This window comes from Antedon bifida, chromosome 1 (assembly GCF_963402885.1).
Source record: "Antedon bifida chromosome 1, ecAntBifi1.1, whole genome shotgun sequence".
In the NCBI taxonomy this organism is placed as follows: domain Eukaryota; kingdom Metazoa; phylum Echinodermata; class Crinoidea; order Comatulida; family Antedonidae; genus Antedon; species Antedon bifida.
The window spans coordinates 13,115,459-13,141,260 of record NC_136226.1 but is presented as its reverse complement, the minus strand read 5'-3'; the positions used below and the strand labels follow the sequence as shown (position 1 = coordinate 13,141,260).

Sequence of the window (25,802 nt, the reverse complement as noted above, 5' to 3'; positions counted from 1 at the left end):
CTCATTTTGATGCCATGATGCCGATGGTATCTTGTGGCCTCAATTTGTGGTTGTTTTGTCCACTGGTCTAACAACTTTCCATGGCCTTCATATAGTTACCTTGTCGTTTCTTGATATGATGAGTCCTGGTATCATTTTTGACTGGCCGCAATTCATTTGCTTATAACAGGGCAAAAATCAAATCTATAGTAAATGTGTAAAACCTGTATTGTGAATTCTTTCCAGTAATTCTGATTAACCAACATTTTTGTTGGCATTATGGGCTACAATTGTTTTTCTCTAGATTAAACTTTGATCACAAGTGTTTGTGTCTCAGGCTTTGTTTCTTCAAAAACACAGAAAGAAAACAAATATAATTTCATCAGATCAAGAAAAAAAGCCAACAGTGTAAATGCAAAGTAGTAGTATTATCCAAGATTTGATTCATTAATATTTTATTAAATTTATTTACGATATAATTAAAACAAAAACTTCAGTAAAAAATGTGAATAAATAAAATGACTTTGTTTGTGTTTTCTTCACATAGACCTTAAATAGATTTTCCTGTATTTTGAAATAAAATGTTAGTGTGTGTCTTTCCAATGAAAAAAAATGATACTGCTATTGCATTTACATCTTTTTATTCCTTCTCGGAAGGAAATATTTTGTTTGTATGGTTTGAATAATGTCTTAATTATTGTAAAAATAAAAACATTACCAGTACTCAGTGCAAGAACTTTAAATTAGTGAAATATAAACTCAATTTTGTAAACTGCTTTACATTAGGAACTAAACTTTTTAGTTAAATTACTATAGAGGGCGGTGCATACCATGTTTCAGCAGAGCCATATATATATATATATATATGGCTCTGGCTCTGTGTTTCAGTGTTTTGTTTATAAAAACAATATGTTATGCGCGATTTGAACGATTTGCGCAATTTGAAATTGCGCAAAAAATTCCTTGCGCAATTTGAAATTGCGCAAAGAATTCTTGCGCAATTTGAAATTGCGCAAGGATTTTCTTGCGCAATATTAAATTGCGCAATCAACTTGCGCAATTTCAAATTGCGCAAGAAAATCCTTGCGCAATTTCAAATTGCGCTGCACAATTTGTAAAATTGTCAAATTGCGCAACAGAATTCTACCAGAATGCGTGCTAACGTCGACGATTGGTTAACAATAATAATTTATTTGAAACTAAAAATGAAACATAATAAATGCGAAGATAACATGTGTATAATACACAACATAAATGGCATACACAATTAAATAATATTATCACTCATTGTAACTTGAAATAAATCAAAATAAATGTAAAAATAACAAAAAATAATGTAGTAATACACAACATAGTCTATCGCCACCAACGTTTAGACTTGCTATCAAAACATAGCCAGTAGTAGTGCCTGGCTAGAGTAATACCCGCCCGCCGGAGAACACCACCGCTTCGTTTTCCTTTGTCGGGTCTTCGTTGGTATGCAAACAATAACAACATTTTCACTTTTAAAATAAGGAAATGCGATATTATCTTTAATTTTTAATCATTCTTAGAAATTACTATAAAAATATGGGTGTGCATGATTTCACAATCTGTCGAAAAACCTTGCGCAATTTGGAGATTACTTGCGCAATTTATTACGTTTCTTGCGCAATTTGAAACAGATGTTTCAATTTAAATTGCGCAAGGAATTCTTTGCGCAATTTTAAATTGCGCAAATCGTTCAAATTGCGCATAACAAATACACATGGTACGTCGTGGGACTGGTTGCTTTAGATAGATAGGTGGGTAGGCTTGAGATGTATAGGCCTACCTCATCAATATGTACGCGTACTAGGCTGGTATTAAAAAGGCTAATAAAAAAAGCCCAACTAGCCAGGCCTAAAAGTAGGCCTAGCTAGGTAGGCCTATACTACTAGCTAGCTAGCCTAGCTAGCCCTCTATTCTACTACTAACTATACTAGAGTAGAATATAGAGTAATATCGACCTAGGTCGCGCTAGGCCTAGTTCCGTTTCGCACCTGTCATTTATTTCGACTCAAAATGTGTTAAGAAACCTTATCGTGAGTACCACACCTTAGAATTAGGCCTCAAAAATACTTTTACGAAGGAGATCACATAAAAAGTGACAAATAAATGCTTTAAATTGATGAATTTACAGACGTGTTTCTCGCACATTGGATCGTCAATTCTGCATACGCCATGTTCAATGTTGTTGTTTCTATGGAGCGCCAAAAGAGCAATCATAATAGAGGGCTAAAAACTCAATATAATGCGTATATTTAATGCATTTATTGGTGAAAATTACGTTCAATTTTAATATATTTTGTCAATGCAACAAAACCCTAGGCCTAAATCAGCATCACTACCTAGCCTAGGCCTAAGACTAAGAGGAATATTATTTAGATCATTGAGGTATAAAAACTACAGTACATGTAATGATGATGAACTTGTCGATTTTCATTCTTAAAAGTTAACGAAAACTGCAAAAACCATGTACTGTATCAACAGTAACATTTTTGTTGCATTGACATTGACAAAATATATTAAAATTGAACGTAATTTTCACCAATAAATGCATTAAATATACGCATTATATTGAGTTTTTAGCCCTCTATTATGATTGCTCTTTTGGCGCTCCATAGAAACATCAACATTGAACCGATGTGCGAGAAACACGTCTGTATATTCATCAATTTAAAGCATTTATTTGTTACTTTTTGTGTGATCTCCTTCATAAAAGTATTTTTGAGGCCTAATTCCAAGGTGTGGTCCTCACGATAAATTTATTTAACACATTTTGAGTCGAAATAAATGACAGGTGCGAAACGGAACTAGCGCCATAGTGAGTAGGGGTAGGCCCTCTAATAAGACTAGGCTTATAGTCCATGGGATTTAGACTTTTAACTCACACAAATTGCAAGAAAAGGTTTTTTTGATGAAATGTGTTCTTTAGACCCTACTGAACACATTTATCAACGTTAGGACATTTTTCGACAACAGGAAGTAGCCTAATTTGCATAATTAAAAATGGCCGCCATTTTTAATAACGTACTCTGTATCTTGGAAACCGCTAGTCACAGATACTTAATTATGGTGTAAAAATCGTTAGAATATATGATTTTATATTCACTTTATTAAAAAAGTTTGTCCAAAAATGGATGGAAGTGCTATTTCTAACATTATTGACCTTTGACCTTGAATTCTCATATCTCAGCAACCACTAATCGGAGATATACAAATTATGGCTTAAATTGTTCAGAAACTACACATTTATATCCAGTCTAATGGCATGTTTTTGCAAAAAATGGCCGATTCTAACATTATTGACCTTTGACCTTGATTTATCATATCTTAGCAACCACTAATCTGAGAGACACACAATATGGCTCAAACTGTTCAGAAACTACATATTTATATTTAGTCTAATGACATGTTTTTGCAAAAAATGGCCGATTCTAACATTATTGACCTTTGAACTTTGCACTACATAAAATCGCAAAACTTTGAAAATATTGTACATATGAAATTATTTTTAGTGTCAAATTGTTCAGAACATACATGTTTCTATAGAGTCTAATGACACATTATGTCCAATAATGACCTATTGTATGGTTATTAACATTTGAACTATATTTGAAAAAGATTTAAACCCGGAATCTTCTTCATGTGGACATCCATGGAACATACACAATACATTCACGTAAAAAAAGTACAAAAACAAATTATAAAAGGTTAAAAACTATACACCACTAGTAGTCATACTGTATATGGTTAGTGAAATAAATAAATAAATTCCATAAGAAACTGAGGTTTTTACTGTATACGGCGAAAATATTGCAAGTGGTGGTCAGCTTAATTATGAGTCTCGATAGCCAATTAATTAAACTAAACTAAATATGTTGCATTAATACCGATCTTTTAAAATTCCAGTTGTCAACAATGCGTCTAGTAGTAGAAAAGGCCTTCTTAATAAGACTATGTTTCAACCTAAAAGAATGCCCTCAAACTAAATAATCTTTAGAAATTTGTTTGTTGAATATGCCATTTAATGCCAATTTAATTTGATCAAAAAATAAATTGCTAACTTGAAAAAAACTTTAATAAACCTGCAAAATGGCATGGCCTAAAGTATGTACAATATATCATTAAAAAAACTCTGGCTCTGTTAATAGTGTCAACACCAACTTTCTCCTGAGTAAGATGTAAGACCTATTTAAAATTTATTAATAATCCAAACCTATAATGTCTAATATTTTTTTTTTAAAGTGAATATTTTCAGTAACTAAATTAAATCAACTGGTTACATGCACTTTAAATTACCACCATATTATTCTAAACAAGTAGTGCCAAATCACATGTTCTAATGAATGCCTACATGAAGAAGATTCCGGGTTTAAAAATCCTTTTCAAATATAGTTCAAATGTTAATAACCATACAATAGGCCATTATTGGACATAATGTGTCATTGAATTCTATAGAAACATGTATGTTCTGAACAATTTGACACTAAAAATAATTTCATATATACAATATTTTCAAAGTTATGCTATTTTATGTAGTGCAAAGTTCAAAGGTCAATAATGTTAGAATCGGCCATTTTTTGCAAAAACATGCCATTAGACTAAATATAAATATGTAGTTTCTGAACAGTTTGAGCCATATTGTGTGTCTCTCAGATTAGTGGTTGCTAAGATATGATAAATCAAGGTCAAAGGCCAATAATGTTAGAATCGGCCATTTTTTGCAAAAACATGTCATTAGACTGGATATAAATGTGTAGTTTCTGAACAATTTAAGCCCTTATTTGTATATCTCCGATTAGTGGTTGCTGAGATATGATAAATCAAGGTCAAAGGTCAATAATGTTAGAAATAGCACTTCCATTCATTTTTGGACAAACTTTTTCAATAAAGTGAATATAAAATCATATATTCTAACGATTTTGACACCATAATTAAGTATCTGTGACTAGCGGTTTCCAAGATACAGAGTACGTTATCAAAAATGGCGGCCATTTTTAATTATGCAAATTAGGCTACTTCCCGTTGTCGAAAAATGTCCTAACGTTGATAAATGTGTTCAGTAGGGTCTAAAGAACACATTTCATCAAAAAAACCTTTTCTTGCAATTTGTGTGAGAAAAGGGTCATTTTTTAGCTAAATCCCATGGACTATTAGGCCTAACCAGATGCAGGATAGGCTAGCATAGGGATAGGCCTAGGCCTAGTCTATCAATCAATATACTTGGGTTTGGGTAGTAACATAGTCAGTAGTAGCGTAGGCTAGCGAGGCTATGCCTAGGCATCTCTATGGCCTAGCTAGGTCTTAAACAGATTAAACTAGGATAGGATCATAGTAGGCCTAGGCCTTTTTGAAAATAAAGTAAAAATAGTAAATTGTATTTACAATGACTAATAGTAATACTCTAACTATTTGGATATAGGCTAGGCAGGCCCGTAGCCAGGGGGGGTTTTTATGGTTCGGGCGAATCCCCCCCTTTACAGCGAACCCCCCTCAGGGCCGTAGCCAGGATTTGTCAAGGGGGGGTTCGGACACTAAGTATTTGGGTCCATTCCCCCCCCCCCCCCCCTTCCTCTGGGGTGGGGCCTGAGGCGAAGCGAATTTTGTTAAATGACACCCCTAGATGGCCGGAAAAGACACTCTCATGCAGCATGCTACCAATGAGCAAAACGATCGTACTTGGACTCGTGGACTATTTAAAGGACGATAACATTTGTTTCCGTATGTTAGATGCGCGTGCTCTGTGCGGAACCGCCGATTGTTTTATCATTTACTAGGTATTTTGTTTTGTTCAATAAGTTCAATGCGAACGTACGTCTAGGAGAAGCCCCGAAAAGGCAAATGCAATTCTTATTATAGCTCTATCTATAATATTTATTTACAGCAATTTGTTGAGGAAATTAAATATGCCAATGTAAATAGGTGATATTGATACATTTGAGTACGTATCGGCTGGTGGTCTAGAAAAAAATAATCGGATGCCATAATGTGAACTACAGTACATGATACCATAGATATTATAGTGTAAAATATTAATATTCACTATAATCCTCTATGATTTTATTTATTTTATTCATTTCGGCAATAAACAGAAAATAATAATTACAAAAACATAGAAATATATATATATATATGAAGTACAAGACACGAAGCCGAGGAGAGACAAAAACAAAACGCTGTCACCGGTAAGGTGTGTCTCTCCAACACAAAAATTACAAATAACAAGAATATATACTAAAATAACATAGACATTTCATTTCATTTAAAAAGTTAAAAGGTTTCTCTCCGACATTTAAAATATAGCTTTAGAGATAATTTAAAATTAATAAATGAACCATTAACAAAAATATCGCGAATCTCATTGGGTATGGAATTCCAAGTTCTGGTGAATCTGGTCGGGATGCAAAATTTTGACATATCATTACTGGAGCGAAGATGCTTGAAAGTGAGAGTATCATGACGATTATTAACTATGAGTAAATTATAAATTATTGCCTGACTGCCAGTGATGATCTAAACAATTGGTACGCAGTTGTCTGGCGGTGTCCTTTGTACGAATCGCTCGTGCCCCAGCACGCTGTGAGACGCGTCAATATCATGTTACATGCAGGGACCAAACATTTATTTTTCAGGTTAAAATCGGCAATTCATTTGCAACTCTTAGAAATTTACAGACACGTATCCCTCGAAGTACGCTCATACAGGGAAGAAGGTACTGTATGAGTGGCACGTATTTGGACGATTTCCGGAGATGAGGGTGAGGTATTGAGCATGTCGGGGATGGGGGTTCGCAGTTGGTTAAGGGGGGTTCGCTGTAAAGGGGGGGTTCGCCCGAACCATAAAACCCCCCCCTGGCTACGGGCCTGCCCCTTAACCGACTGCGAACCCCCATCCCCGACATGCCCAATACCTCACCCTCATCTCTAAAAATCGTCCAAATACGTGCCCCACAGTACAAAAAGTTGTTCGTAAATTGAAAAATTCGTAAACTCGTTCGAAATAACTCATACAGTACCTTCTTCCCTGTATGAGCGTACTTCGAGCGATACGTGTCTGTAAATTTCTAAGAGTTGCAAATGAATTGCCGATTTTAACCTGATAAATAAATGTTTGGTCCCTGCATGTAACATGATATTGACGTGTCTCACAGCGAGCTGGGGCACGAACGATTCGTACAAAGGACACCGCCAGACAACTGCATACCAATTGTTTAGATCACTGGCAGTCAGACAGCATGCATAAAGTATATAGCCTTCCGACATACATCAGTATTTATGTGTGGCTATGAAGTGTAATGTATCATAGAGGATTATAGTGAATATTAATATTTTACACTATAATATCTATGGTATCACTATCATGTACTGTAGTTCACATTATGGCATCCGATTATTTTTTTTCTAGACCACCAGCCGATACGTACTCAAATGTATCAATATCATCTATTTACATTGGCATATTTAATTTCCTCAACAAATTGCTGTAAATAAATATTATAGATAGAGCTATAATAAGAATTGCATTTGCCTTCACCCAGTGTGCTTTTTTCGGGGCTTCTCCTATACGTACGTTCGCATTGAACTTGAACGCAAAATAAAATACCGAGTAAATGATCAAACAATCGGCGGTTCTGCACAGAGCACGTGCATCTAACATACGGCAACAAATGTTATCGTTTAAATAGTCCACGAGTCCAAGTACGATCGTTTTGCTCATTGGTAGCATGCTGCATGAGAGTGTCTTTTCTGGCCATCTAGGGGTGTCATTTAACAAAATTCGCTTCGCCTCAGGCCCCACCCCAGGGGGGGGTGACCCAAATACTTAGTGTCCGAACCCCCCCTTGACAAATCCTGGCTACGGCCCTGCTAGGATGGACTCAGTCTTTGGTAGTGTGTAGGGCTTAGTTAGGTTATACTCTAGGTAGGCCTACTCTGTATGCATATTTCAAAAAGTTTTTTATATTAATAGTATATTAGTCCTAGGCCACTATCAAATAAAATATAGCTCTAGCATACCACCAATTTTCTACATTATATATTTGAAATTCTATTTTATAGGTTTTATCCCACAAATGAAAATGGATAACAAGGAAACAACAGAACCCTTACATGAAGGAATTATTGAGCAGTTCACAGCAATGCAGGAAAATATTGACAACAGTTCACCCATTTCTGAAGTAGTAAGAATATTATGTCAATAAAATTCTTATTATTAATGCTAATAATAAGAATGAATAGATTAGAATAATCTTCCTCTACCATACAACCAACGCAACCTTATTCGCTAAAAACTATAGTAGTATTATAGTTATTAAGTCAGATAATTTATATTGAAATACTGTATAAACGTTTTGTTTTAAAGTCTTTGAATGCAGAAAAAATATTAGAACACCTGAGAGATAATGATATATCAAGTGATGTCGGAAGGGCTCTCTCCTATTCTGTTAAGTGTATGCTGGACTCTGCCCAGACCATTGTCAAGGAAGATGGTAAAAGTAAAAATAACCACATATTGTAGATTATCTTGTTGGCAAGTGCAATAGACTGCTTGGGCTGATGTGGCGTAATTGTAAACATTTTGACAGGCAAACCAAAATCCACCTTTATTATTCAATTATCCATCCCATTCTCAACTTCAGTTCTGTTATTTTTAATTCTATTTCGAAAACTCAGTCTACGCGCATTCAGCGTCTGCATAACCGTTTTTTTACGCTACATCAGCCACAACCAGAATCCTGACTTTCATTTCCATGTCCGATCTCCTGAGTCTCGTAGAACCTTTTTTGATCTTGTTTTTTTGTATAAATGTATTAATTCTTTATTTGACTGTAACTTAGTTAGTAATTTTTATCTTAGAGTCCCTAGTCGTCGTCTTAGAAGAAATACTACTTTTCATATTCCTTTTAGTAGAGTAAATGTTTTAAAAAATGGTTTTATTAGTAGATTAAGTCAAACTTATAATTCTTTTACTTTAAGAAACCCTGAGTTAGATATCTTTAGTAATAATTTCCGTAAGTTTTGTAACATTGTTAGTAGTTTAGTTTAATGTTTTGTTTTTTTTTTGTATATGTTCGTGTTTGTCTGTGTTCCCTCCTGTAAGTGGTGAACCATGAGCTCACTGTTGGTTGGGAAATGAATAAATAAATAAAATAAATATTCTCCAAGTAATAACAAGCACTAGACCTATTTATTACACTTGGTACCAACCAGAATTTATATGAACATATTTTCATGTTCCTAACAACCTAATTCCATTGTTATTTCTCCATCTCCTAATTTTGAAATCTAAAACGTGTACCTGCAACATAATGAGATCTCTTTTTATTTACAGGTTGGGATAATATTGCAAATAAGCAATTCTCACAGCGGGCAGCCATTGTTATGGACTTTACAAGAAATGTACTACAGTTACCTCATTTATCAGAAACACAATTACTTAAACAGTTTCTAAGAATATGTCTAAGTCGCATTATTATTACGTGTGCTACACATGATATGCTCATGCAGTGGACATCAGAATATTCAATCAAAGAATCTAAAGGTATGGTACTGCTCTTTAAAAATAAAATGCTCATGCGTTAAATTAATTGTTTATATAATGACACAATCTGTCACTTGAAAGTAGAAAACTCATTGTAATGTATTGTGAATTTGGAATTAAGGCGAGGTATAATATGTAACATTTGTTCATTTAAATCTGCTCAGTAACTGAACAATATAATAATCTGCTTTGACCAATCTCAAGTAAATCACAGACTGTACTTGTTTAAATAATGTTATGATCTATATGGTATGTTTTAAAAACTGATGATCATTTTTAGATTTGCAGTTAGTCCTGTGCAATGCATGTGGTGAGCCCTCTATCAGACATCTACTTACATATGAAAGTCTGCTTGAGACACCAGATAAGGATCGCATACTGCCACAGGAAATGTTTAGTCAAGTTCTAAAAATACTACAACCGAAACTAACTAAATCAACCTGGAAAAAAGAACCAATTTGCCAACATGTTTATAAATGGTGTCTTATGCAAATGAAGGTCAGTGAAGTATGAGAAAAATGCACTACTTGGTTTTAAAGATCAGATCAGTAAAATTTGTGATCAAATGTCCCTATACATATTTACAGAAACGTATACTCTAAACATTAATGTAACAAAATAGAGACACCAATGAATTCATGAGAAGCGAAAAATAACAAGTTTTAGTGAGTATTTAGATTATGTCCCCACATATCATTTTATGGTGTTTATTACAAATAGTGGGTGTGATACAATTGTTATAATTTTATTTTACAGCACCCTCATCTTGGACAACATCTTGATATTGTTTTACCATCAGCATTGCTATTCACAGATGACTATCAGGTACAGTAAATTAAAAAAACTATATACTGGTTGTACAATGTCTCTGATGCAGAATTTAAAATCAGAACATCAGACTGGATTGCAATCCACTCTTTGTAGCCAAGGATCTTAAGCACCAAGCTATGAATACAACTCCTATCATTAAATTTCAAATGGCAGTAACACCAGCTTTGACTCGTATTAGTCATAACAGATTTGACAATGTACTACCACATTGATGAAGCTCTATTTCTGTCAGTTATGTTTTCATTTTTATACTTAATTTTAATATATCAATATTGAAAGCTGTATCATTTTTTTTATAGTTCCTGTTACTTTCTTGACTGACAATGTACCTTTTATACTTAAATTGAATAATCCAACCTATTGAAAGCTATTATGTCATAAATAATTAACATTTCAATAATTTACGTATATGGCTAAAGTTGAATTGTGAACATACTAAAACTGCTATTTATATGTTGTAAGGTGTCAAACAGTTACTTTAATTTATCACCCGTTAGATAATAAATTGTTTCATCAAAGAAAATGTATATTTGTATAAACTTATTCAAGATAGATTTTACTGTTTTTATGAAACCTCTCTGAATATTTATACTGAGAAACTTTTTTGAGGTTGCTGATGTGGTTCAGATATTTCCTTTTAATAAAATGTGTAAATCCTTTGAATTTGGTACTAGAACACATATCCATTCTTGAATCATAGCCATTGTAAAACACAGTAAAGCAACATCCATTCCCTATATAAAATTGTACTAATTGAATATTGTTTGTGATTATTGTTTATAGGTGCCAAACAAGATCATAGGGATAGAATGCCTTTGCCATATAATAAAAGAAGTGGTAAGTTTTGTGAACGGTTTAAATTATGTATAGGTGGAAATTTAACAAACAGGCATAAATATAAATCAATAATGTGAACTAGACTGATATATTATATGTGAGAGTGACAGAAGTTGGCCAAAACATGTCAGGCATACAGATGGCCTACCATGAAATCACTGGTTTCATTGGCTGACTGGGTAGCAACCCCTTTCATGCTCAAGGACTACAACACAAGTTCACAATATACAAAGTAATGATATGTGTATATTTGTTGACAAATATAGACCTCTTGCTCATCATCTGAAAATATCAATTTAACATAAATTAGAATGTATTTTCACACATTTATTGCAGGATGCAACAGAATTGAAGTGGCATAATCGAGCTGGTGTCATCTACTCCGCAGTGCATTCTCAAATCTACTCCAACAAAGCCCCTCTTTTAGACGTTGTCATCCCATGCATGTTGTGTATACTTGGAGTCATTGAGAAATCGCCAACACAAGACAATTGTGTGAGAAATGTAAGCAGTATTGCTATCTAAAGCTTGGTTCCCACTGTGATGTAACACGACGACACACGCGAGTTGACCAATCACCAGTGACAGTTCAGATTCATTGTGTTGTTATTGGTCAACATATGTTGTGTCCAAGTGGGAACCAAGCTTAGGAATTGGTTGTTTTAATTTGTATAGTAGTAGATAATGGAACGTTTTGCTATTATACCACATTCATTTTTCTTTTCCATATGAATCTGTACTGTATATTTTAGAGAGCCATTCTGCACATGCTCATATGTTTCTGAGCATGCGCAGATGGCTTTTATTTGTCTGTATTATCGAGTGACACAAGATGAAATGAAAGCACCCTGTTTTATATATACATTGGACCAATATCTAGTATAAATGTCCATTAGTTGTCCATGTTGCTAATCTTCAACTAATTTGATCAATTGTACAATATGTCAACATGAATTCCTTTTGGACAAATAAAATGAACTATGTGTCGAATTGTAAAGTACATTTGTTCATCTTCACAGGTAAATAGATATGATGAGGTACTGCAACTTTTACTAGCCAACATGGAGAGTGAACAAGTTATTGTACTTAGAAGACTCTATTTAAAATATGTTCCTTTGTTTGTTGATAAGATTGGAGTCACTATACTACGCCATATTAAGGTAGGCTTCAACTGTTTACTTAAACACATTAACATTTAGTTATTGCTTTAAAGGTAAGAATCTTATTAGACCAGAGTGGTGGCCACAGTGTTAAAAATGTAAATTCACACTATTATAAAAGACATTGGAAAAAATATAAATTCATTTTGAAGTTTGCTGCCACCATTTGTCCTGGTCTTTGGGAAATATTTAAGCTCGACAAATGTAGTGGAAAAACAATAGGAAAAAAAAAAGTGGAGGCGAGATTTTATTGGGTTTTAATGATATAAAGTGGGAATATTTATGGTTATAATATCTGTATGGTTGTTCTAGAATGTACATGTCGGTATGTGGGTGTAGACCAGGTGTAGACTTTATCTGTTCAGTGGTCTTTAAGACATCTGTTTATAATCAGTCATTTTATTTTCTTTCTCCTGAATGCGGTTTTATTTTTTCAGTTTTCACAAATCAACCCAGTTAGAAACCACCTTTCTGTGCATCATTAATGTTCTTTGTCATATTTTATTTTCAAGGAAACAGCTGTTTTTTCATTATGTTATTTTTTCCGATTTTATTAGGCTTTCTTGTCTATTTTTCAAAAATATGTATATTATATTGTTATATTTATTTTATTATTTTCTTTCTCGGCATATTGCCAAGGACTGTTAATATAATCTGTCACTGTCCTGATATAGGTGACAATACATACACAAGACAAACATACACACAAGAAGTTCTACATAAACAAAGTCTTAAATTTTCTTGTTGCTATAAATTTAATAACCATAACTGGTTAAATGGCATTTCAACATGCAATAGATTAGGTTTTAATTGTTATTTTGAGAATGTTATTAACATTTTTCCTCATTCTGCTGCCAAGAAAATGTAGGTTTTATTCATACACAATTCAAATGACTTTGGGCTTATTTCTGCTGTGAACAAATATAAGATAAGATAAGATAATAAGATTTATAAAGCGCACATATCCACTAAGTGCTCAACTGTGTTAATAAATTGGTTGGGTGCTAGAACACCATTTATCACCAGTTATCTCTGTGCAAGTTTTAGCTGATCATCTGTGGTGATCTCTGAAAATAAATCAATGTAATAAAGGCCAAACAAGCTGACCTTCAGAAATTGCCAAATCTTGTAGAACAAATAAACATCCAAGTCCAAGTATACATAGGTTCTTAATAGTAGGTTTATCTACTACACCAGGGACTTGCTTTACATGTAACTGATTTTATATCTTATCTACTACTATGGTTGGAATTATATAACTTTAAATTGAACACTAAACACTCAGTATCTGCATAGTACTGATAATCTGTGAATGGTGGCACCTACTTTATTCTGACATTTTACAGTGAATTAATGTTATAGGCTTTAGTGGGTTGTTGTTTCTACACGCATGACTTGGTCTTTCTGCATGTTTCAATGATGGAATTTTTCAATCAACTGATGTAAACTAATAACAATAAATTCTCAGTTCATTTGTACTTTCCTTTTCTGAACTTTGTTTTTAAGACTACCTAGTAATAACAACTTTATTGACAAAACACTTTTGGATCAGTGGCAACACATTCATTAGTGGTGCAGTCAACTTAAACTACATACAAATAAACGTTATAACCAAACAAATAAAAAAAAAAATATGTATGTACACTCAGCGATACATAGACATTAAATACAATAATAATAAAAACGTATATAATGTAATGGCTTTTCTATACAGTATATACAGTAATATATAAGTACAGTAAATATTGATAGATATTGTTGATATAACATAATAGATTCTTATATGACAGTAAAGCAAATAATAAATAAGATAAGTAAGTAAGATATTGAGTATAAATTAGTAGTACATAAACATACATATAAAAGTAAGAGTGATGGTCTTTTTAAGTTAATATATAATATGAAGACTACAACTGAAACAGAAATGGCAATACTTGTTAAATTATATTTTAATAGGTCTTGCTACGAATTATAAGTAGTTATCTTGAAGTCAGTGATGGACAAGAAGAGAAAGGAAGACTGGCTACGTTGCACTTAACAAACAAACTTATAAAAGTCATTGGATCTCGGTATGATATTTATTATTCATTTCTTGATATTTTATCAACACGCTCAGAGATATGTTTCTGCTACGTAAATTAAATAGTACATGTATGTGAATAAATTTATGTTGAAGCGAAATGCGACCAATGTAAAAAGAAAAGTTTAAATTGCGTTTTCAAAGTAACACTTAAATGAAGTGTTTAGATTGCCAATAGAAAAGTTTAGTATATGAAAGTATACTCAACTTATAAGCTTTTTCAGGAGAGCAGAGCAGAAGCATAGGATAGGAAACATGGTTACATAATAATATTAGTAGCATACAGCTTTCTTAATCTTAAAGTGTTTGTTCTGATTTACCACATTTTATGTTAAACTTGCCAATGCCATAATAACTAGGCTTACAAATTATGAGTAATAAGTAAAGTGGATTAATGGTTTTACTAATTAACTCAACCTATGGTTTTAAGACTTGAGGCTCAATTTTCAGCTATCTTTCCTGTTGTAACAACAAAAACTACCCCTACAGTATTAATGCTAACACATGTTATGTGCTGCCAGTCCTCAAGGTAATTTCAGTCTAATTAGAAGAATGTGCTACAAACCCCAGGGTTTATGCAAACTGGACCAACCAGTGCTAGGTCAAGCTCCAATGGTTTGGTGTTAGTCCATTATTTTATTATTATTTTATGCCTTACCTGTTTAGTGATACAAATGAAAAATGAAATTTCTTAATTTATGAGTGATTTTGTTATAGATTATTAATACTTAAGATGCCGGTTACATGATTAGTATTTCCTGTTCTTTATAATGAACTGTCGATTTTTCTAGTTCAGAATTTGTTTTTATCAGATTTAAAATTTAAATTTCCTATGATTTTTCATCAGTATTTAATCTGTTGAAAAATAGCTTACCTATAATATTGAATTATTCATAATACTTTGTATTGTTAATAAAAATTCCATTGCTCTATTTATAACATCAATGGAAAAATCATGTTATTATCAACAAATTCACAAATTGGTATTGTATTTTAATTTCAATAGAAATTTGCCTTTTACAGTAATTTGGGAATAATTTCTCGTCAGATTCATTGTTTACAGTAAAAATCTATTGGACTGCCTGTCTGTATATTCTTATTTAATTTAGTACTATTTTTATGTGACAGGTCTTCTTGTATTTATTCTTATGTTTATACAATCCTGAAGTGAAACCACCAATTAAAAGATGTATTGTAAAATAAATCAAAGCAAATGAATTTCTTTTTCCCTTATTTTAGCTTAACAAGACACACAAATGTTCTACTTAAAGCTCTTCTTAGACTTTTATATGATTCGTGCTTACAAGGTTTTAATGAAAGTAATACAGGTAGGATTATATTTTTTATTTTATTATTGACCAGAGTAAATAATTAACAATCTAACATGTCGCAAGTGTATTTTAAAAACGTTATTTGTTATGCAGTTTTTCTGTCTCGATTTACATTATATTAACATGAGTTAATAATAGTAAGGATTAGTAAAGGACAAACATAAAGAAATTGGTTTGTTTACATCATATCGCTGCCTAAAACTCTCACATGAGAAAAGTTTGTTTCGCCGTTCGGCGTTGGTTCTACTCTAGTGCCTAGCTAGGCTATATATTTCCTCCGAAACAACAGGCCTAAAAAATGGACATGCAAAACATTGTTAGCATGGACTGGTGGGATATAAGGTGTACTTGTAACACAGAATCTTAGAGTCTCTCTGTATAATTCTCCCCCACAAAATAATAAAAATCAATTGTTTAACACTTGATTGTTATTCGGTCCACATCGCTGATCATCGTCGATCGCGCAAATAAACAGCATGCTTTTCTTGTGAATGAGGGTTGCCATACTCTAGAGTTCAAAGTGTGGTCAATAATCGCTATTTGTGTTGCAGCTCAAAACTGCTCCGCAATAATCGGTTAAAACAAGAAATAATTGATTAAAACATGCAATGGATTGAGTGTTTTTAATCGGTTATTTTTAATCAGTTATTTTATTTTGCGCCGTTTCTGCTGGCCAAAAATAATCGATTAAAAAAAAACCGGTTAATAATCGATTATTTCTGCTCAACAGAAACAGGCCCATACATAATATTTTATGATTTTACTTTAAAAACAGCTAAATTCCAGGCTTTGAATCAGGCTTAACATTAATTGGTTTGTTTGAATAAGATTCTGTGATTTTAGTATTTTTGTAATATAGATGACAGAAATGGCCAGTTAATAAACCAGTAATATATTTGTTTCGAAAACTGAAATAGAATTTGCAGTATTCCTTGTGACTTGTCTGGCATTAATGTTGGATAAAGATGTTTCCATGGAAACATCCTTGACAAATGCCATTTTCAAAATGTTAAAATAAATTCATGACTTCACTTGGCTAAATCAATTTGTCATTCTTGTTGTGGTAACATTTTAGCCACAAAACAAAAACCAAAATATATGCTCTGTTAAATTATTACAGTTGTAGATGCAATCATTTGACATGACTTAGTAGGTTTAATAATAAACACTAATAAGAAAATCTGAATTAAATATGTTTGTGTAAAGTTGATCAACATTTGAACAAATTCAAATGCTGTAATAAGGGTGCCCTTTTTAATATCAATTTATTTATTGTATATTTTGTTGTTTTTCCACTGAATATACTCTATAGTCCAAATCATTTGTTACAACAGTAGTAGGAATGAAACAAGCTAGTGGTCAGCATGTTGTTTGCCTTCTAATCACAAGATCTAGGGTTCAATCCTGAGCTAGTGCCAGTGTTGTAATTCATGGCCTCTGTAAGCCTCAACAAAGGGTATTTAGCACGATGAAGTTTATCCATCCTGTATATGGGCAAATTATGTGTATGAAATAAAAAAAAAAACACATTTGCATAGGCTACTTGCGTTTATGCTTTAATTTCTCACATAACTGATTTATTTCTGTGGTAATCGCCTATGCCTTGGGTGCCAAGGATTGTGCCCCTAGACCATTTATTGGGAATTTTAAGTATTAAAGTTCAAGGCTATGTATGTAGCATTTAAACCCAATGTATAACACATGATGAGTGCATTTAATATTGTGTCCACCTGTTGGTAATGAGTTTATAACCTTTTGGTGTTTGGTAAAAAAAATCTTTTAAAATTCAAGAAAAAAAGGACATTAGATATTAATGAGTTTTAAATATATATATACAAAAAAATGATTTTCCCCTGTTAATGTATTTTAGTTTAAAAAAACCCCACAATCTCGCATTAAACTTGTAACTTTACATATCAACAAAAGATACTGAAAAAGATGATAATTGTTTGTACTCTACATTCCCTAATATACAAATATTTCAAGTAATAAAATTTTAAAACACAGAACTCGTAAATTTTTCCTCAGGCTCAGGTTTTTTTTTAAGCCATTTTTTAAAAGTCAAAATGTTCTTAATTTTGTGCCTAATTGAAACAGAGAGAGATACATCTCACTGTACAAACAGGCCTACTACTGTACTTTAGTAACTCTAATAATAGGCCTACCTAGAAATATCTCACACAGGATCTCACACAAAGAAGGTTTTGTTACCTTATAGTTGTTTTTTTATTATTTTACAGTACTGTATTTGATTAAATAAAAAAATGTTTATTTTATTCTTCTTCTTATTCTATTTTTTTAAAGTGATATTCTGCATACAGATGGCTAGTAATTAGTAATACAACCTTGAAAGTATAGCCATTCGCTTAGAAATTTAATCAATTATTATTTTTCATGTTTGAAACAAATTCAATGTTTTTGTTGATTTATCCACTTTAATAATTTTGTCTTGGACTTCATGGCATCTTCAGATAATTGTTTGTAATTGAAATAGATAAGTGATGGATTAAATCCACATTATATTTGATGGTCAATCCACTTACTGGTCTTACTGTTAATTTTCATATTGTTGGACTTTAGTACGTTTACTAGGACCTTTGCGTCAGTTGCACACATGGATGTGCATCTAAAACAAAAGTATAAAAAAAAAAAGGTTTACTGGTAGCTTCTGATCCCTTACTTCGTTATTTCCATTTTATTATTACTTGCTAATTTGGTGTACTCACTAATAGATTAATTATGAATACTGTTGTTGTGTTAACATTAAGGTACTGTACTACGGTACTAGTTAAGTTAGATCTTCGGAACCTGTGTGTTTCCAAAAGGAAGAATGGTTGAGAATATCGTTTCTGTTGTTGTTGTATAGTAAAGTACACATTGATAATTAATCAGTTTATTTTCAACTTTTCTTGCAGTGACAAAAGAAATCCAGAATTCTGTTGTAAAAACAATAAGAAATCTGCAAGTTTGCTGTTATGATTCGGTGAATAGAGTTTTGAAGCAAGTTGTAGAATCAGAAGTTAAGAGCATTTCACAGTTTGTAGAATGTGTTAATCAAATTGTATGTACTTAAATGTATTTGGTATTTTATACGTATTTTGTTTTTACAATTTGAATAATTTCATACACAAAAGTATAAATTCAACAAAAGATTTCAACAACAAAAAAAACATAAATTTCTATCTTGGTTTGTAACACTTCAACAGTTTGCAATTTCTGGTTTATTGAAAAACCCAATAGTGTACTATGAAGTGAGACTTTTTAGACCATTTGTTGGAACAACAACAATTACAGTATGAAACGATTTGTCAGGATATGGTAAACTATGAAATAAACGTTTCACAACTTGTTGTGTCTATCATAATATACACTTTTGGGGGCTGCGCTTTAACTGTGTATTGCATCATTGATGCTCTTGTTAAAAAGATAAATGAGTCAGAGCGGTAAAAACAATACTGTACAGTAATTCCTTGCACAATTTTATTGTGTTCGTATAAATATTTTTATTTTTTGTACAAAAGTCATTAGTAATTTACACACCTAAACTATACAGGGTTTACTGTTAAATGATTCAACAAGATTACTTCTTGTTAAAATTCCACACTCATTGTAACAAAGCAAATAATAATTATGTATTTAAAGATGTATTGTCCCCCAAAATCATGCAAAATAAAGATTTTTAAAATCGGACTTTGAATAGGCCATTTTGCAGTTTTAACGAAGTTGTTCACTTCCATAAGAAAAAAAACGGGGGAAAAAATTATTTCACCTATAAAAAGACAAAATAAACAATTACCCAAAAACTCATTGTCTTCCAGACAATTTGACCATTTTTTGCTTTAAATTACATTTTTCTCAGGTAAATAATTTTTTTTCAGACCCAATTTTTTGTGAGAGTGAATAACTATTATGTGACATTAAAATAACATATTCAACACAAAAATTTAAAAAAATATTTTTTTAGGGGGACAATATATCTTTGAGTTTTATAAAAAAAACATTGGGATATTGGCGGGTAGTGTATAAATATTACATACAATGGAAACTCTAATTTCTAAGTTACAAGGCACATTATTTTACAAATGATGATTTTAAATATCCATTTTAAAATAGAAAACATTTAAAAACATTTAGTCTGTGTGTTAAAGCAGGCTATTTTAAATTGAATTTGCCTAACATTACGCATCATTCAATAAACCATGGTGCAATATTCGCACCATAGAATTGTTATGTTTTCGCTGCTCTACGTAATGATGTGCACCATTCGGTGAAGCAGAGTGCAATATTCGCACCATAGAATTGTTATGTTTTCGCTGCTCTATGTAATGATGTGCACCATTCGGTGAACCAGAGTGCAATATCCCGCACAATAGAACTGTTATGTTTTCGCTGCTCTACGTAATGATGTGAACCATTCGGTAAACCAGGGTTCAATATCTCGCACCATAGAATTGTTATGTTTTCGCTGCTCTACTTAATGATGTGCACCATTCGGTAAACCAGGGTGCAATATCCCGCAGTAGTACTGGCAATATCGTTAACGACTTTGGATAATGAATCTCACGCCATCGTAAATTACCTGCTTCTACGATCTTATACGCTGTATCAGAAGATGACGTGAAAAAGATGCGTTTATCAACGAAACCAGCGGAACTTGTCAGTGCTGATTCGGTTGCGACAGGACCTAGAGAAAGGAGTTTGTTGTAAGTTTCAGAAATGTAGTACTATAGTAGGATAGTATAGTGTAATTATAGTAATAGGCCTAGTTACTGTGTCGTCATTGTCTGTATCATACTATCATCATCACCGTCATCATTGTCACTGGGTCGCGTCATTGTGTATCATTATTGTCATTATCACCAATTGTCATTGCCATATCAGTAATCATCATCAGTATCACTACCGTCACCAAAATGATTACTGAGCAGTGAATGTCAAAAGATATATTTTACCTATAATGCACAGCGTCACAGATACGTCAATTCCTTTCATTTTATTCTCCTGACGTAATGCACCAAAAAACCCATTTATAGCAAACTTAGATGCGCTGTATGCGGCTACACGTGGAAGTGGTACCTTTCCTGTAAACATGTTAAAAAATTAAATGTTTAGTATATTATGTATTATCATAGTATTACAATATATAAATACCACCCACTTGTAAAGTAAACCAATTTACATGCATTTATCACTGCAGTTTCACCATAGAGGTGCACTGCATATCCTATGCGTTGTATAGTTTGTACATCTGTATCTTCAAGCAGTAAGAAGATGGGTTTCTTAGTAGTCTAGACTTTGGCTTAAACAGATTATGGGAGCCAACAACCTGTTGTGCATATCATTAATAAGTTTATATTTTCATAGAAATGTAATCACCAGATAATGACGATACAACCACTATCCTCCCTTTACTCCGATGAAGAACCGGTGTTGCAAACGTTGCCAAAGCAACATACGCTGCGAAGTTCACCGTCATAGTTCGGTCAAGGTATTCCAAGTCCCCTTCCCAGAATTCAAATTTGTAGGGTATGACGTGATTTAAGACCAGATAGTCGATGCCGCCAAATCTTCTTTCAGCTTCGTCTACTAATTTTCTCGTGTTGTTTGGTATTGCCATATCAAGCGGTAGGTAATACGCAGCTTCGGCGCCCAGTATTCTACATTGTTTAACAGCCTTCAAATATGAAAAAGAATTATACACATGATATAATTACAACTAGGACCGCGTAAACATGACACTGACCATCACACAATACAATTATTTGTGTTCAATGGCCCTTACTTCTGAGGTCTGGACATTTTCCATCTTATTCTTGGACAAAACAAAATAACCATCGATGATTAAAACAAGCTTTATTTTTTCCCCAACTTTTATAAATAAATATTTTCCTGCATAATAATAACAGCAACCATTATCTGTTTTATGAACTGGTACGGTATATTAATGCAAACCAATTGGACAATATTGCTGCGTTTCACGGAACGAAAGACGATGGTTTTCTACCGTTAACGGAACAAGTATGAATGTAACTTTACTTCTTGTAATCTTGCTTCGCCACGAGCAGTCAGCAACACTTTTGCTCCCAAGCTGCAAAACTTATAAGCCACTGCTTCACCGATACCACTGCTGCCTCCCGTAATCAGTACACGTTTACCCTTGATGCTTTCTAAAAAAAAATACATAAAAGTCAATTATTTAGGTATAAAATACATCATTACCATTCCTTTTTTATAGTCGCAAATGAAATTAAAGTTTATATTGAGATAGTGCTGTATTGTGTTGTATTTTGTAAAATTGCTTTGTGTCGTGTAGAGATCGTTAATTTGTCTTTTTCATTCTATGGGATTTATGACCAATGGAAAAATAAATTCGTTCCAGATTGGCAAGCAAAGGTTACCGCCGTTGGTTTTAGAACTTAACCTTCTATTGGACATAAAGTTACAAAGTGACTCATTTATTCCGCGAACTTGGACGCTATTAAACGCGATAATAATCGCCAATATATTGAATTATATTTATCTAATTTCTGGTGCGCACTGAACGCTCACACATTAAATGAGTCGCTCTTCGGGGGACACGTACAATGCTTCCCACTAATGAGTCCTTTTCTTATTTCTATACGGCTTCACTGTTTCTGAAAGTCTACTTGACTATCTGCTAATTGTTGTTGTTTTATGTTATGGCAATAATACCAGCAGTGGTTGGTCAATAGATTTTAAGGTTTCACTAGCATTCATTCTGAATGTGACCAATAGCCTATCTACAATTCTAGCTGTCAGTTTTATGCGTTCAGTAGGCTTATAACACTGATAAGGTACAGGAAATTGGCCTACAACCATGGGATTTTAATATTGAATCGTAGGCCTATAGGCCTACGATTCTATCTTAATTGTTTTACTTTTGTTGAGCATGTGCCACGTAATATTACAGGCCTTTAATTTTACTTTCACTGAAAATGTTAGGTTGATGATATTAAATGTTGTTGTATATTATCTCTCAGTAAACCAGTTTTCATGGAAGACTCGGTGACTACCCCTTCGGCTTTTTTAGACTGCAAACTGCTATTTTAAGAATAATTTGTTTTATTGCGTCGTAACGATATCTAGAATCATATTGTAGTTTTAAGAACCTGTGAGACAGGAGAAGGTTATAAGTTAGCCGACAACAAATTATGTAAAAATAAAGGAAACCTTTAAAACTCCGTTTGTCTTTTTACTGTCAAACTATTTCTAAGATAGGCTGTTGCATTTTACATTGAAACATTAAACCGCCAGAATGTTACTCCTAAAATATAATTTATAGTCACTCTCTGAATATGTTTATAATTTAAAACGACAAAGTGAATTATACCCAGTGGGCTCAGTGAAATACGCACAGGAATACTGATATAAAATCATCAAAATGTTAGCTTATTCTTTTTGAACGAACGAGTCTTTTGAGAGGCAAATGATCGGTTTTTGATGAGGTAATCTTCTCTAGGCCTCCCACCTGTGCGGTACGGAGTATAATCACTTACGGTACATATTTTGTGGTAATATTCTGTGTTGAGTTTGCTATTGTGGCTTTTTCGTAAATTATTTCCGTCGATAGGCTGGGTATGAATCCGATATCGAGAGGAGACATCCAAGGTCATGCGATTTTACACCAAAGTTTCGGTTCATCCGAAAACGATTAATACTGGGGTAAAACAAATCTATTGAGAAAAATGACTATGCAGACATGTTGTGCACCCTTTAATTTCTTCTGCTGCAGTATGAAGCCTACTTATTGTTTTTTAGGTGTGATGTAAAATGTTAGCATAAATGTCTGCAAATCTAGAAATACCTAATGTCGTGTTGACTTGAGGTTTTTTCATCTCTCGGTTTTTTCTATGTATATCGGTGATAATGACGATGAATAAAGAATATTTGATATTATGTCAAAGATGGTAACTTCTATTATACGATAATAGGCCTATTTTTGTTTATAAATAAATATACAAAATTGCCTTCTCTCGCCCTACTTCATGGGCCAAAGCTCAGCGTACTGTAATCCATATAATCATATTTTAAGAAGAAACTTTACTTCTCTGTTCATTTAGAATTTATTAAAATGTGCCTACACCGAACGACTGAGGTAAAACGAGAGATTAATGAACACACTGGTGGGTTGGTATGCAACGCCATATGCAATCGTAACCTCATCTCATAAGTTATTTATAAAACAAAACGAATTAAGATGCTTAAAATATGTATGGACGATGATTTTGTGTTTTTTGTTCCTTTATTTGACTAGTACAGAACCTGCTGTTCGGGCGATTAATTCCAGCCGTGCACGTGTTCGCGTCGAGACTGAGAAAAGTACTTTGTATAAAGTTAAACTAATAACACATAACAGGATGGCCATCATATTCTTAAAATGTTTTCGGGGTCGTCAATCAAAATTTAACCTCCATCTATTTTAGGCATATTTCCCGCCTATTAGTAATAATGATTACATAAGTAGGCCTACTAGTGATGGATTTAATTGAAACCAATCATTTTATATTATATTATTAATTATGAGTTTAAATAGTATGGTATTATCAGTATCCTTTTGTACAGTAGAACTAAACAGGCCTAAGATAATAATTTTATCATACATTTTCAGTACACCTACTTGTGTTAAGTGTTAGGTAAATACTGATATGTTATCGATTACTGTGATATTATTAGTGTACAATGAACCTTCCATAATCCTGTCGACAACCTGATTCCTTTATTGATCACCGGATATTGATCGAGTGTTGATCTTCATTGCTTTTCATTTATAAATCTCTAACTAATCGACATATTAACTGAATACGGTTGTTAAACCGGAAGGATAGCTGTCAGAATTGAATTGTAAACAACTAACTCATCAATAATCGTTGTACAGTGATTGTAGCGGCTCTGGTTGATATACACGTAAAAAGGAATTCCCTATGGTGATAACTATCATACAATTTTCATAGAAAATATGTTTCAGTACATCGTAAAGTTTATGTGTTTAGTGTACGTAGGCCTACGCCTACTCCACTCGTATCTGAGATGTGAAGTATACTATTACTATGTAGGCATATCGCATCCGATTATATGCCTATGGCATATTAAGTATCGTTATTGACAGTATTAGTATCATGTAATGACCGACAGGTATTGCTACAATCATGAATGTGTACGGGGTCGTTCGGACCAGCAACCCCTACTCCGATTAAAATGTGAAGTACTCTACCACATCCGATTTCTTGATTATAGTGACAATAATATCATGCAACCACATCCATTGGTGATATTTCTTGTTAGTATTGTGGCAATATATGTACGGGGTCTGATTAATTGTGAAGTAGGCTATTAGTCTACGGTTCCTTTATCAACCGCATGATTGAGAATAAAAAAAAAATTAACAAATATTCTTCAGTAACACTAACACTAATAGCATTCTCCATGGTATAGCAAGCACACCACGGCAAAAAAATCCACCGTAGGGAATTAATGCTGGATGACCGGGACAGTCTTTTATAAGTTATGACGTAAGCTCGAGGTTTGGCACATGGATGTATGGTTACGTAATAGGGCCTTGTACTTATCATTATTATTTATAATTTTGAAAGTATACTTTGAACATTCAACAGCTCAACCATGAATGTAAGAACTTTTACATTAGTACGTGTATTATTGTATATAATTCCCAACGGAAATACGCCATAATGTTAATTTTGCAGTTGCGTTTATATACATCAAAAATAAAATAAATATAGGCCTATATGTAAAAAATATAACTTAAAATCTTACCTGGATCAAATGTATCCATTGATAACATTGTAATAATGATTGCAATTGTTAATATTACCAAAGGTACTCTCCATTTGACCAGTAGCGCTATCATCCTTCACTCTACACCGGTATTACCGACAACAATTCTAGATTCAGCAGAAAATTAATTCATTCGCTGTGAAGCCTGAATCAGAGGATTAACGGCGATTTATATGCTCCACTAGTGCGAAGTTATTTACCTTCTTT

The 25,802-nt window shown here is 33.0% G+C and overlaps 2 protein-coding genes across 7 annotated transcripts; one reads left to right on the top strand and one right to left on the bottom strand.

The window, feature by feature from the left end:
* Positions 1-1,370: 1,370 nt before the first annotated feature.
* Positions 1,371-18,936, top strand: LOC144842660 (TELO2-interacting protein 2-like). 6 transcript variants are annotated; one of them, XM_078699185.1, is made up of 12 exons: positions 1,371-1,455; positions 8,061-8,182; positions 8,365-8,497; positions 9,334-9,543; positions 9,824-10,041; positions 10,300-10,368; positions 11,158-11,211; positions 11,548-11,715; positions 12,231-12,371; positions 14,328-14,440; positions 15,691-15,779; positions 18,698-18,936. In XM_078699185.1, the coding sequence occupies exons 2-12, from the start codon at positions 8,075-8,077 to the stop codon at positions 18,853-18,855; spliced, it is 1,461 nt and encodes a 486-aa protein (XP_078555311.1). In that variant the 5' UTR covers positions 1,371-1,455; positions 8,061-8,074; the 3' UTR covers positions 18,856-18,936. The 6 variants fall into 6 exon arrangements, with proteins under 6 accessions (XP_078555311.1, XP_078555327.1, XP_078555301.1 ...); XM_078699201.1 differs by lacking the exon at positions 1,371-1,455 and adding an exon at positions 1,745-1,763; XM_078699175.1 differs by lacking the exon at positions 1,371-1,455 and adding an exon at positions 2,779-2,800 and having other exon boundaries at positions 8,365-8,491.
* Positions 18,937-19,239: 303 nt separating this feature from the next.
* Positions 19,240-25,770, bottom strand: LOC144842689 (hydroxysteroid 11-beta-dehydrogenase 1-like protein). The gene is made up of 5 exons (XM_078699223.1): positions 25,575-25,770; positions 21,819-21,949; positions 21,159-21,456; positions 20,735-20,863; positions 19,240-20,466 (listed from the first exon to the last, which is right to left on the bottom strand). Exons 1-5 carry the CDS (start codon positions 25,666-25,668, stop codon positions 20,237-20,239), a joined length of 882 nt encoding a protein of 293 aa, XP_078555349.1. The 5' UTR covers positions 25,669-25,770; the 3' UTR covers positions 19,240-20,236.
* Positions 25,771-25,802: the final 32 nt, after the last annotated feature.